General features: G+C 39.9%; 1 protein-coding gene across 1 annotated transcript in view; it reads left to right on the plus strand.

Annotated features, from left to right (window-relative positions):
• The window catches only part of ENTPD6 (ectonucleoside triphosphate diphosphohydrolase 6), a 296348-nt gene that overhangs the window by 260982 nt on the left and 20330 nt on the right, over positions 1-15036 (plus strand). The window contains exon 13 of the mRNA XM_069235036.1: positions 4754-4866. Coding sequence (XP_069091137.1) covers positions 4754-4866 — 113 coding nt within the window. The remainder of the gene's footprint in view (positions 1-4753; positions 4867-15036) is intronic.

Consider the following 15036-nt stretch of genomic DNA (forward strand, 5'->3'; position numbering starts at 1 on the left):
GTATTTTAAGAACAGTTCGTTTTCAGGCCACATTTTTTTTGTTTTTTGCGGACTAAGATTAATTAGTGTTTAGTCAACATTGTATCTCGCCTTGAGAGAGCAAGATGAATCAAACTGCTTACGTTTTTAGGGAGGCGGGTTGTAATTGTATAAAATATCTACTTGCACAGGATATCTGATGCTTCAAAAACCTACTTGTCTTCTAAAACAAGAATCTACTTGTACCTTTTGGTACCATACAGTGAGGTGACAAATTATGGCAGTGTGCTCATTAAATTCGATTTCTGATAAAAAGCATTTCTGATTATATCAGGGCCCAATTATATCAAGGATTGGAACTAGCAAACCACTGATTTTGCCACCCACCTTTCAGCAAATCTCCATATAGGTGCTGGAAGTAGGTGCGCAGCAGTTATTCCAGGGTTAGAATTCCCTATGATTTGGTGCACACCTGCAGTCTTACATAGTTATGGGTATTCAGTTGCTCCTCTCTAGTCCATTCCTGTGCTGGAAAAGGCTGGAAGATTACTGTCACGAGGACCAGAGTAAAACATTTTCCGGAGTTGAGGAAAAGAGGTGGGTGTAGAGAAAGTGAATTTGCAGTCGCCTAACAGATTTTCACATGAGCATATTAAATGCATGTTTACATTTGCTCATGTTAAAATTGAATTCACTTGTGTGAATTTCTGAAAATCGTAAATCTACAGTAGTGCAAGGAGATATACCTGCGGGTGCACTTTTGTGACTTTCTGTAAGAGTTAGCCACCAAATTTATTTCCATGTTGGCCACAATAGTAGTTTTACTTTGATTCTCCTTATTACTTTTCCTTTTAAAGAAAATATTGGCTTGTATTAAGCATGTTTTATTAAAAGATGCCTTGGATAAATGTTATCTTACACTGCACAAATGGAAAAGGTTTTTTCAATATAGATTTTTTGTGCACATTTTGTTTGGAAGCATAGTATCACCAATGTTGTTTTCAGTCTCCTGCGTGTATTTGCTTGTAATAATGGAGACTACTTGGTGCATTATAAATAGTGCCACATAGCTAAACTTTGCAAACATGTGTACACATTTTTATATTGAAACCACTCTCTGAATGCAAGCTGAGCTCACCCCATTTACCAAGAGCGCTAACTGTAATAGTGAAAGTTTTGTATTAATGGACAATACATACAAGTTTGAACAACTTATACAAATGAATACACATCTTGTCTTAGTTGTGGGCAGTCCTCGTAGATCCACTCTGTGGTACAGTAAACTTGCAGACAAAAGATAGTGCTGCCTTGGTAATGGCCCTGGGATTGTTCCTCTTGGGTTGAAACATTGAATCGTGGAAGTGGAAATCTGAATTTTGGCCTGATGATTAGCCGTTCAATGTAAAGAATTTGTTTTGGCTTGGTTCTGCTTTTATATTCTTTGTGCTCCGCTCTGCATCATTGTACTTTGTCTTTCTCTGTGTATAGTGCTACATGCACCTTCCTGAACATTTTGTCATTTGTCTAGTGATTGTGTGATCATCGAATCTCAAATGAAGTAGTTTTCTGAAAATACAAATACAGTCTGTGTTACTCTCATTTGATTTGATCCAAAGTTAAGATACCTGTAACACTGGGTTTTAGTCTCGTTGAAATTGTTAAATACACCATAATTGTACCCTTTTGCTCACTATTTGACCATTTACATAATGAACCCTGGTAGAGCTGCTGGACCAGAGGTTTTAATGGTCACAAATGTTTTATTCTGGCTTGTTCATTTTCTGCATTTATTCCATCAAATGCGCACCAGGCACTCATAATTCAAATTTGCCAGGTGCTAGCAAGTTATGGTTCAGTCCCTCATGTGATTGCTATATTTGGTGTTTGAGTATCTATCATGACAACCATAAATTCAAAGGGCTACAGTGAGGACATACGTGCACGCTTCGCTCTAATCCACTTGATAATTCTATCTGGCGGAGAGTTACCAAGAGGAAAGCATTGACCATCTGTTGAAATAAACGAACGCCTCGTGAATCACAGATCTGTACTGAGACTATGCTTTGCTCCAACTCACTGCTGTGAACACCCATTCAAAAATTATTGTTTGGCTCGATATCATGTTTCTTTTCAGTGTTACACAAAAATGATACTCAACAGTGTGATCTTCTCAATTGTTGCTTCCACACTGAATTAAACGATAGGTCATGGACGGCCAGTGTCGGCTTCAAAATTGCTACTTTTAGTTCGGCTGTTTTGTATTTTTGTGTCATGGACTTACCTTTATTCTTCAAACTGAATCATTGCACTCCTCTGAACTAATGGACCTCTGAAAGTAAGTCACACTTAGCTGAAACCCATCATCTGAAGTTCAGTTTATGGGCATTGCTTTAAAGTTGCCTTCGGAAGACTTCTGTAGATGCTGTCTCATTTTTGATTGCTTAATGTTTTTCTGATAATGGGTGAAATTAATGCCAAAACTCAATTTCTAAGTCTGACCATTTAGCCACAGGCAAAATATTTTTAGTGGAGTACGATGATGGGCAGGGATCTGTTGTGACTCAACAAAGATTGACTGTGCAAGAAATTAATTTTAAATTATTTTCTGCTGTAATCAACTGAGTGTATTGTTAATATGTGGCAGATTCAGTTGTGGATATATGGTTGCTCCGTGATTGTCCCATTTTCTCTAAGACCTGCCACTCTTGGCCAAATAAGGTTAAATGGTTCACAAGTGATCCAGCATAATCCCATACTGTGAGTCAACCTCCCCCTCCCCCAAACAGGTGAGGAATGTGATTGCAGAACTGTAACTCCCATAGGACTTTTGCATTGTCTGTATGACCTGTGTCGAAAAAACATCAAAAAGGTCTTGTTTAGATCCTGGAAGTGAATCCAGATATTCTACAGACCGATAATTAAATGAGGAAAAGACGAAAAAGTGGATCTGTCCTCCAGGCCCGAATTCTTTATTGTTGCTAGTTTTTGAGATATTTGGAAAATTGATCTGTCGGTCATTTCCAGAGGTGGGATCAAAGACTGGAAAGTAAGTTTCATTGGTTATCACCATTAGTTTAGTAGTGTTGTCATACACAGGGAATTTAGCACTTTCAAATCAGGTTCTGGGCATTATGATGGCTATAAAGCAACAGTTAGCCTTCTCTAGCCTCTCTCTGCTTATTATACTGTGGTGCCAGTGGCGACATTGATTTGGTGACGCTGTAAAAGCTTACTTTAAGCTAGAGCTTTTTAACTCTCAGCAGAACATGGTAACACCTCATATTTCTCAGCAATGACAGGGAGTTTGTACGGTTTCAACCACTACAAAGACATCCTTCATACAAAAGAGCAATGAGAACATTAACACAAGTGAGGGCTTAGCCTACTGTGGCACAAACATGTGCAAACCAAGGCAAACTTATTTTGACGCCAGTTGAGGGACAACTGTTTGTTATTGACGAGAAACTGAAATTGGCCCCATGGACCATGCAGATGGAAAGTAATGGGTACAGATTTTCTTTCAAGAGTTTTTTCCGCAACTAAACTGAAAACGGCAAACATGACATAAGAGCAGTTGAAATACGTGCATCAGATTAGGTAAAACAACAGATAAGAGGGTCATTACTTGCAAAATAGCATGCATAGTTTTGCAGTTTTACTGCACTTGCTTTCTGAACGTTTGCCCAAATTAAAAAGAAAGCTGAAGTCTATTTTTATTTCTGTTTTGGTTCTCAAAAAATGCATGAAAAGCAAAGTTCAAAATGGGCTCCCTGGAGTGTGTACATCCTAATAGATGTTCATATGGGTTGCTAGTTTCCACTGGCCTATTTGATACTTGTTTCCTTTATCATTTTAGCTAGCACGTACTCTGTTTTCGCTCAGATTTGTGGTAGTGAACCAACACTACCAATTAGGGATTCTTGTCGTTAGCCTGACTTCTTCACCATGGTGTTAGCAGTGTTTGCTACAAAATCGCGACTACAAAGTCTTGATTGGCTTATTATTGTGCCAGTCACACCAGCTTACTGAAACATGTCTATATTTTGACTTATGTATCTCCAGCATTATGTTTCCCAGAACACCATATCAGATAGTATAAAACTGGGACATCAGTTTGCAGACTGCAATAGTGCTTAAAGTGAGGAAGCAGAGAGTCATTTCCTCTCATTTAAGCAGGCTTGATAAATATTAGTGGTTAATGTCCAAGAGGTTGCATTTATGTGCTTAAGTTTCTGTCCACCTTTTATGAACACAGTAACCAGGCACCTTGCACTGAGTTTTTTCAGTATGCTTGCTCAAAGCACAATGGTTCACGTGAGAAGCATGAACCTGATGATTAAAAGAATAACATTATCCTTTCAGGCGAGAAACTTCACACGTTGTGCCGCATCAAAATCGGGGCTAAACCATTGTTATCCAATTGTGACCATTTATAGGCCAGAGACCTCCGTAGTTTGTCATGTAACAAACTAACATAGGGATCACTGATTTGGAGCACGCACTCGTACAACTTTTTTCACCGATGTTGGTCTTTAATTTAAAAAAAAAAAAAATGTATATCACTTCCTTTGTCTCTGCATTTGGCCTGTGTGAAATACAACATTATACACTGCGGAAATTAGTTTTTAACTGCAGGAAAAAAATTGGCTTGTATATCCCTCCAAGTCACCTACATCTTTTCTCAATTTCTCTCAAGTAAAAATGGATGGAGCTCATTTGTTTTCCTAGTCTGTAACGCATGAGCTAATAAGGTCTGTCCTTTTTGTGTGCTTAGTCTGTAAAAGAACAGAAGATGTTGCCGGACATAACCCCTTCCTCTGTATGGATCTTGTATATATCTGTGCCTTACTGAAAGAATTTGGATTTCCAAAGAATAAAGTTTTTCAGGTAATGAGTCATCTTTTCTGTTATGACAGCAATGTATACATACGTGTAAATATTGTATTGTAAATATGCATTATTATGTATGAGTCAATGATTAGAACATAGCTATGTTCAAGTAGTTGCTGCTTCTCTGATTGTAAGAAGCATCTTTTAGAAGCACTGTTTGATGGAAGGAACAACCAGGTGCATTCAGGTTGCCACTTTGCTGACGTGAACTATATCTCTGTGCACCATGTTGCTCTCTCCCGCTCATGAACAAAGATGCAAAACATTGATGTATTATTAACTGGGCCACAACCATATTTTCTTCATACAGTTGAATAGTCTACTTATTGACATCATTGTAGCATGATTATTATAGTTCCAGGGTTCTTTAGTTATGAAGTGTGAGTGAGCCCGAACAGGCTAGCCAAGTTGAACACAAGAAAAAAAGTGAAACAGTTGGTACAATCATGTTTTTTTTTCACCTACATACTACAGTGGTAATCCCACGAATTCTCAATTTGTTGCAGCAGGATTGATTTTGGTAGTCATAAAATTTGTCCAACAGAATAATGCATGAATCCCAGCATTCCCCACCATTTTATATTGTTTATATGCCTGTTCTTAAAAGGATGTGTGGACTGGATCTCTGTGTGTATCTTATTTCTGTTTAAAAAAAATGAACCAATCCTGTGAATGCCTTAGCAGACTTAGCTCAAGGCCCTCTTTCCAAAATTCTTGCAACATCATCTATATGTCACCTCAGGTCACTGGTGCCTGGGGATCTACCAAGGCGGAGGAGCCACTCATCTCTTGTTTCACTTGTCTAAAGGCTAGATCTACAAAGCATTTGTGGGCCGTTTGCGTCTGTTAAAATGTTTTTTTTTTTAATGTGCAAAATGCAATTCGGTAGGTTGTTATCGAATCACAATTTGCATTAGCAATTAGCAAACTGTAATTAACCACCCTTTTAAAAGTGGGGGTAAACCATTTGCAAAGAGAAAGGGGTCCCTTGGGGGCCCCTTACCCTTTGAGAATGTTACGGAATGAAACTTCAAAGTTTTATTTTTTTATTTTAAATGCATCCTGTTTCCCTTAAAGGAAAATGGCCAGCATTGAAGAAAAGAAAAGTGGTATACTAAAAAGCAATCAGACATGGTTGTCTACTGACCTCAGCAGGCCACCATCCATGGGATGGCTGCGATTCCTAATTGGTTACAAATTGCATCCTACCTCCTTAATATTCATAAGGTAGGTCGATATGCGACCTACTAGGAATCGCTAATTGGGAATAAAAGTACTTCATACATTAGGAACACTGATTTCCTAATTGCGATTTGTAGATAATCACAATTAGGTAATCGATAAGCCTAATGTTTGTACATCCGGCCTAAGCGTCATCGTTGACTCCACCGGATACAAATAGCTTGGAGTTAATTACACCATGTGACATTGTTGCCTTCATAAAGGGTGTGGAGGAAATGCCTCTGAAATCTACATTACTTATGCCGAGCTAAAATCTGAAGTTATCTGGGCAGAAAAAGTAAAATTTTGCAGCACAATAAGGATGACCCCAGTTCACCACTGGTTGCTTCAGTCACCCACCTTTAAGCTACGAGTCTCGTCCAGATAGCTCAGGTGTTCCTTTTACTCCAGTACAGTTCAGTTACAGGTTTTCGTTGTACGGGGGAAGTACAGCCCAAACGCGAGGCCTGGAGAGCCGCCCTTCTACGCAGAAAGCTGATTGACTCAGACCAGCAAGCTCTGTTCTTGGGAACATGATCCTGAGAGTCACCAGAAAGCTCACCAGACCTGTTGGATTCCCAAGGTGACTGTTATCCTCTTAGTTTGCCGCTTCTGTATGCATGTCTTTGCCTCCTACAGCTACGTTGGTGACTTTGAACAATGTTTAAATGACTTGTGATAAGTGGTCTCGACTGCCAACATTCTGCTCTCTCTGCTCAGTGTTTAGCCTCACGTCTTGAGACTCCATGGTTGTAGGACTGCTTTCTGTCAACGCTCCTCTGCAATTGGATATGAAAGCGCATTCATTATTTTAAATTCTCTGCCAGGACCCGGGCTTGGAACTCAGCAAGTGTTCTTCATGTTGGATTCTCCCTTCGGATATTCTTCCTTCCCAGGTGTGCCATTTTGCAGAAGCTCTGTCACTTGCTTCTGCAGGCCCACTTTCATTGCTTCAGGTTTGTTCTGAGCAGGCAGATGCAGAGTTTAAAGTTTCTATTACAAAAAATAAGAGAGAGGCCGTTAGAGCCACGCCTATTGAGAGGTAGGGGAGACCTTTGAGACAAGGAGGCCCAAAGGATACACTCTTCCTAATACAGTAACACAAAAACAAGAATTGGGATATCCCTTGCCTTACAAGAGGAATTCCCATCCCAAATGGAAACCGAGACAGTTTTCAGTAAAAAAGAGGAATCTCTGTCTTTTTGTGGTATGACCCTCACCAGTCCGCCCAAAAGCCAGGATGGGCTCAACCATGTTCCAGAGAGCACTTTAGATATTGTTATTTTTACTGGGAAGACAACAAAGAAGAAACAAGCATTGGCAAAGCCAATAGGTAGCACCTTTGTTTTTTTTCTTTTGCATTCTATCTTACTATTTAACTAAAACATGAACAACTATTAACAGTTTATCAAATTTAAAACAAACATTATTATAATATTTTCCAAATATTTTGTAATTGAGTCCTGTGCTCACGAGTGACAGCATGAAGTCCTTGTAGTGCTATACCATGAGTCTTGGAGAAAGATTAGTTCTTTAATCAAGTGGACCCACGACCGTCTCAGCCACCAACCAGTTCCAGAGTGCCAGCAACAAACCATCTGCTAACACTCTAGAACTAATACAGAACCCAGGGCAAGCTAGTGCCCATAAACATCCTACTAGCAACAACAACAAAATAGATGCTATAAGAGCACAATTCAAAATCAACAATAAAGTAAAATAACATACATAATACAGTCCTGTGCTCCTTAGTTGCAGCAAGAAGCCTTGTGCTCCTTAATAACAACATGGAGCCCTGTGATCCTTACTGCCAGCAGAGAGCCATATGCTGCTTAGTGACAACAAGTGGCCCTGGGCGCCCTGTGCACCTTGCTCTTCAGTGTTAGCATAGGGCCCTGTGATCCCTTGTAACAGCATGGAATTCTTTGTTCCTTAGTGACAGCAGGGATCCATGTGCGGCTTAGTGACACCATAGTTTTGTGCTGCTGAGTGACAGCATGGAGTCCTGTGATCCTTACTGGCAGCAGGGAGCCATGTGTACCTTAGTGACAGCATGGAGCCCTGTGATCCTGACTGGCAGCAGGGAACCATGGACCTGGGTGCCACTGTACCTCCTGCATGGTCGCTAGCTAGACCTCCCTGGTTCTCAGTTTACAGACATGTCTACTGGAATTTTTGCATTTGTGGGCTGTGCCGTTTTCCACTTAATTATGTATTTTCTACTTATGCCACATATGCTTCAATCTGCAAGCTTTAGCAAAAAAAAGGTTTGTTTCTCACTCATTTGTATTGGAAAATTATTAAAATGCGGCTACATATCTTGCCGTGAAGTGGAAAGCGCTTTGCAAAAGTTGATTGGTTACCTTTCTCCAGATGGTGTTAGCATGGTTAGGTGAAACCTTTGACCAGGTGGTGTTAACATCTGTAAGCATGACAAAGTAATAAAGTAATACTATCACAAAATGTGCCACATTGCGACACAACTTGCCTCTTTTGCTTTATAATTTAGTTAACACTGCGGCATAATTTGGTCCACCACGGTCGCATAATTCAAGTGCCTCTGCCTAAATAACACCTCACAATCTCCCTCGTTCCCTTCTTCAGCGCTTTTATTTGCAGCACGTGACACTTTGCTCTGCTCCTGCCTTTGTAAACATGATTGCTTCTAATAAAACCAGGCTTCTATTTTAAGACCTGAATAAAAATTTCTTTAGAGCAACAAAAGCGTGTGACATCCAGACACCCCAAGGCGGAGCCTTTATTGAAGGTGAAGCGTTGGGGTATGCAACATCTCAAAGCACCCTACATCTGAGTGAGCAGTGGGTCGAATCCTTGGGGATCCCAGTGCATTCTGGTTCTTGTAGCCCCTCATCCATAAATGGAGAAAAGCTAAGCAAAAGAGAGTTCAAAGAAATACACGGCGGATTGTGCTCCTCGTGCCAGTCCCCGGACAGACTGAGGTCATTCACACAGCATGCAGATGCAACTGTATGGAGTGCTGAGTACAAAATAAAAGAAACAAAATGCATCGGTGGGGACGAATTTAAACCAAAGTACCATAAGAAGCACCCACATGCCACAGGTGGAAGGAGACCCGTACTGCAAGCACTACTTGGGCCAGAGGCCCGTCTTCATTGCACAACGACAGAGGCGAGGAGGAGGCGTTGACCAGCAAAGAGCCATGTGGGAGCCTGCCAGTGGTAAGTAGAGCGATGTGGAGACCATATGGGAGCCAGCCAATGGTAAATCAAGGTAAGTAATTGGACTGCTCTAAGCCCCTTTAAGATTTTTTTTTTTAAATATAAAAGATTTTGCAAGTACAGCGCAAATGATGTGCTGGCGGAAACACCTCAAACAGACCTATGTATCCCTTTATCGGTTGTCTGGGTGGGTATGGGTTAACAAAATTATCTTTAGTGGTGTTCTTAGGATATAATATCCTACTACTGTTGGGATAATACAATAAGGCGACTGAACAACTGACCTGGCATGCCACTTGTACATGTAACTAGTGGTGAATATATACAACACTGAGGCAATCAATACTACCACGTCCAGACGAAACCTCTGGACCAGTTAGGCCATTGAAAAAGGGCTGAAACAAGTTGGCGGACATTCTAGGGTCATAGGAACGTGAGTCGATTGAAACATGTCATGAGTTTGGTGCAGTAACAATCTTATACCACACTGGTTTGTGTCCCAAGTGAGCGTTTATCTCTGCTGTGATATATACACTGAAAAAAACAAAGTTTACAAGGGACCTTATAGCTAGGTTCAGATTTTAAATTCTTCGTATCTGAAGACACTGTAACTCGTGCCCTAAGGTAACATTTAGCCTGCACCATGCACAGTTCTCATCAATAATTTTATTGCAGATGTTGCAGTTGCAATATAAACGGTGTCATAGAAGGTGTCTTACTGATGTAATATGTGGGGGGAAATAGCAGTGCATGGTGAGTGCGCGAGTTATAGTTACCTTAGAGCACGTGTTCTAGTGTCTTCAGAGAAGTGTAATTATAACTGTTGAATTGCTATGGTTTTGTATATGAAAAATTTGAACCTAACTATAACATCAGTGAATTTCTAGTTTTTATTTTTTTTAACATTACATAATATTTAATTACCTTACATTAATCCGAACGCCGCCGCACACTGCTTCCTGCGTGTCGGAACATTTTTTTCATCTGTGTTTTCTGTTTGTCTGTTCCCGTCCACTGCGAGCAGGCTTAAGGTTTGCTAACATCTGTGTCCTGAGGGTGGATACATTGGGACATAGGGAGACCCTTCTGGAGGGGTGGGGGGAGGAAGAGGCTGGGGGGTGCTGGTTCCTAGGACTATTCATGGCTCCGGTCCCCTTGACAACATCAGCCTGCCCTGGGGAAGTGGTGGTCCTCTGGGCCGAAAAAGGCCTGAGGGGGTGTTGGGCCGATCCTCTCCCCAGTGCAAAAAACAGCATGGCCCAGAGTGGTGGTGGTGGTCCCTGGGGCCAAAAATAGCCAGGGAAGGAGGGGTTCTGCGCGGCCCCCTCTTCATAGATAAGCCTTGCCGGGGAGGTGGTGGTCTCGGGGTGCAAAATTGCCCATGGGTCGGAATTGCCAGGTGCACCCCCTTTCAATAGGCCCCCGGAACATGGCCCACCCGGGGGCTGACATTTACACAAGCATGAGAAGCCACCCTTTTAAAAAAAAAAATTTTTTAATGAGATAGGTGGATCCCCTGGGGGTTCTGTGGCATTTTTTTTTTTTTTTATGCTTTTTGGTCCCGGCTGGGTCTCCGGGGGACCACACCACCAGCCAGTCTTAGGGGGTCAGGGTATTCCTACCCTGCCCCCTTCACTTTTTATTTTACTTTTTTTTTTGGAGATTTGGCTGAGTCAGAGATCCAAGATGGCCATCAACACTTCCTGGTTGAAGTGATGGCACCCAATCAGATCTCATCATGAGATCTGTAGGATCCAGCGGACTATCCGTGTCCCTAGATATACAAATTTATTTTTTCTTTAGTAACACAAAAACTACTGAATGGATTTACACCAAATCTCAAAAAGAGATCTTCCTCGACCAAGATCTAGCTTTCTGCCAATTCATTCAGAGGTTCAGGCTGTAGTTGTGTTAAAATCCCTATCAGAAAAAGTGCATGGGGAAACCAAATTTGGGACCTCCTTTTTCTTGGCCCCCACGTGACGAATCCCCTCGAAACTTCCAAAGCAGCAGCTGAAGAAATTAGCATACGAGTTTTGAAAATTTTGTGAAGATTCCTCAAACTGCACCAAAGTTATTGGCAGAACAAAAAACTCTTCCTTGTCTATGGGAATTAAGTCCTAACTCGAATTAGCTACTGGCGACTGCCAGTATGTAGCGTATATGTGTGTGTGTGTGTGTGTGTGTGTATATATATATATATATATATATCAGACAGCAACGCGGTTCGATGAAAGGCGCCGCGCTCAACGAGTACCGGTGCTACAGCTCTGGGTGAACCAGCCCAAAAGTAAATGTTGCATCAAAAATTTAGCCGTGCACTCCACCAGGGTGAAAATAATTCTTGAATTTTATTTGAAACAAAAAAGAACAGAACAACGCGTTTCGACCGGATGGTCTTTGTCAAGTTCAACAAACAATTAACTAAGCAAGTTCCTTTTATAGTGGAATATATTAAACTCATATAGTGCATGCTGGGAGCTGTAGTTAAACGAATGTTACATAAATTAAATACAGATTTTCAGAATTACGTGATTTTACAAACAATCTATTCATGGTGAAAATACAATCATAATTCAATTTCCATATTCTTTTATTTTTTATTTTTAAAGTTAAATATCTTGCAAACTTACTTCATTTATATATAATTTCAATCTTATATTTCCCCTGTTACCTTCATTAACTCTATACTGATATTTTAACTAAATTGTTCTAGTAATACTATTATAAAAATGTTTTATTATTGTTTAACTAGTTTCATATAAATTAGAACTTGCTCTAAAAACAAAAGAGATCAAATTTAATTTGTATCCAATGCTCACAATGATGATTTCGGATAGTTGTTATTTAGGAGTTTAGCCGATCAGAGATTTCACTGTCACAGTTCATGTAAGCTGCTTAAGTTATGTATTCATAAATGAACATGAAGTTCCTCATCATTATTCATCCCTAAAGGGGCCTTAGTTTTCATTCGAATTATGAACTTCGATTCTAATTGTCTTAACTTTCTAACTCGGTCCCCTCCTCTTTCATGATCTGGGATGTGATCTATACCATAATATCTCAGTGTCCTCCAATCATTCGATGTATGTGTCTGTAAATGTCTGGCTGTCGCATATGTATAATCCTTATGGGTAATAGCTCTAATATGTTCAAGGATTCTTTTTTTAAGTGCACAAATTGTACTTCCTATATACTTTAGACCACAATGACATTCTATTATGTAAATTACATATTTCGTTTCACATGTAATTTTATGTTTTATAGACCATTCCTGCCCATTTGGTAAATTGATTTTTTTCATTGATTGCCCTATTTTGCATGCTTTACAGGAATTACATTTGACGAAGCCCTTGTTCTCTACCTCAAGCCAATTACTATCTTTTTCTAACACAAAATGACTTTTAACCAATATATCCTTAATACTGGGTGCCTTTTTGTATGAGAACAAGGGTTTCGAACCTATTATGGGTCCCAAATCCGAATCCTTGCCGAGTGCGAATGATTATGCAATACACCAAGGAAAGCACATTAATTAAAAATATTCTGTGCAAACATTGGGGAATAATAGGCAAGGATTCGGATTTGGGACCCATAATAGGTTCGAAGGATGACACTCCACTACACAATGTTTGGAAAATGTATCACTTTTTGCACATGCAATACAATTAGGTACCCATGAATCAGTTTATCCAAACCAGGTCACCAGTAAAACGGTCTAATATGTTTTTCAGTCAGACATTCCTATATGTCCTTCATATGCCATACCACAAATCTCTTTCCTTGAACTACAGGGCGGGATGATTTTGTTCCCTGGAATAAGACTACCATTCAACAACATGAAATGGACCTTAACCTTTAAAAAATAACACTCAAATCACCACTTAAATTTCTCTCTTGTAGCCAGCACATGAAGCATGTCCCAAATCATGATCTTCAACCACCTTACTTTCCCAAACTTAATTGGAAATTACATGTATCCACATCCTCTGACCTGCAAATACTGATATCCTCAATAGTGAACACCACTTCAGAGTCCTCATCTTCATCATCCAGCAGAAAACCAGGATTCAAAGGTGTTCTTGACATTCCTTCTGCAAGTGCATTGTTCTTCCCACAAACGTATTCCACAACAAATTGTTAAGCCTGAAGTTTAGCGGTTCACCCGGCCAATCATGCCATCAAATTTCTACTACTACCAGGCGACAGCACATTCACTAATGGTTTGTTGTCAGTCCTGAACACAAAGCGAGTCCCCCATAAAAATTGCCTAAAATAACCAGCGGCTCAAGTGCACACCAACAACTCTCTCTATAACCAAGTAGTTACTTTCAGACACTCAACATTTTTGAGGCATGCAAAACCACCCATCCCTCCCCTGTTCTGTTGCAACAATTCAGCCCCCAAGCCACACACTCTAGCTTAAACAGCAATAATATATTTTTTCCCCAGTCACAAAAGGTTTTAAAAAGGGAGTCTTTGCCAATTCTTTTTTAAGATTGGTAAAAGCAGAGTCTTGATCCGTTTCCCAAACAAATTGTATTTTCTTCTTTAACAACCTGCTCCCTTAGTAACATAATTCTCCACACACATAAAATTCAATGATAACTGTTCCTCAGAAGTTAGAACTGGAGTCTCCAAAATTGCTTGAATCTGATTTTGTTTGTGTGTATTACCATCCTTAAAAATTAGATGACCTAGGCAAACAACTTCTGGACACGCAATTTGCATGTCGTTTCTTTTAGATGTTAAATCACTTTATTTAAATTCTCATTGTGAGTTTTCCCATCCTATTCAGACACCAAAATATGGTACCCTCCATCCCTTCAGAAGTTACTTTAATTAAACACTGATATAAAGAAGCTACACTTGACCGCATAAAAGATATTCTGCAAAACTGCTACAGTTTCAGGTGATAAAAGCAGTCAAATTTTTTGATTCTTTATGTAATTCCATCTAATTGTAAGCACTGGCCAGATCAAGAGTGGAAAAAAACGCTAGCAGCAGACAATGTAGAAACCAATTCATGCAGGCTTAGTAATGAGTGTCTGTATCCACCCACATTTCACTAGTCTAACTTCCTAAATCCACACATAACCTAAGATCCCCTGAACTCTTTAGGAAAATTACCACTGGAAAAACACAAGGCAAGGATTCAAGGCGGCAAACAAATCATTCAACATTTTCTTAAGCTTTGTCCTGTAAATGAGTGGAACATTACAAACTTAATGCAGGACAAGAATATCAATTTCTTTGAAAATAATTGTGTGTTGAAAAACGTTGAACCTCCCCAATTCATTGTGAAAAACATTTGGAAGTTTGTTCTAAAGTATTGACACATAGCATTTGTTAGAGTGGCTGCTGTTAACAGCATGCACAGGAGGGAGAAGCATTGGCATCAAGAAAAATACCCAATATTTGTTGCTGAGGCCATCCTAAAATACTATTACATTTCTCAGCCACATAAACCTTTCCTTCGGTTCTTTGTACAGAGAAATCATGTCAGCCCACAAATAGCCAACTAATCAGGGGGATTCGGCTATCTCCCCCCCATAATTCTAGCATCACATACTTACTAATAATACTAAACCAGGTAAAAAAATCAACCATCATCCTATTGTCCACACCATCGATCTTGAACATTTCAGGAACCTCTTAAGTTTGTTGCCTCTTACACGTAGTACCACGTTAGGATCAAAACTTCTTTACTCAGTCCTTCATTAATGTAGTTAACTTTGTTTTTAGA

Source organism: Pleurodeles waltl, chromosome 5, assembly GCF_031143425.1.
Source record: "Pleurodeles waltl isolate 20211129_DDA chromosome 5, aPleWal1.hap1.20221129, whole genome shotgun sequence".
NCBI lineage: Eukaryota > Metazoa > Chordata > Amphibia > Caudata > Salamandridae > Pleurodeles > Pleurodeles waltl.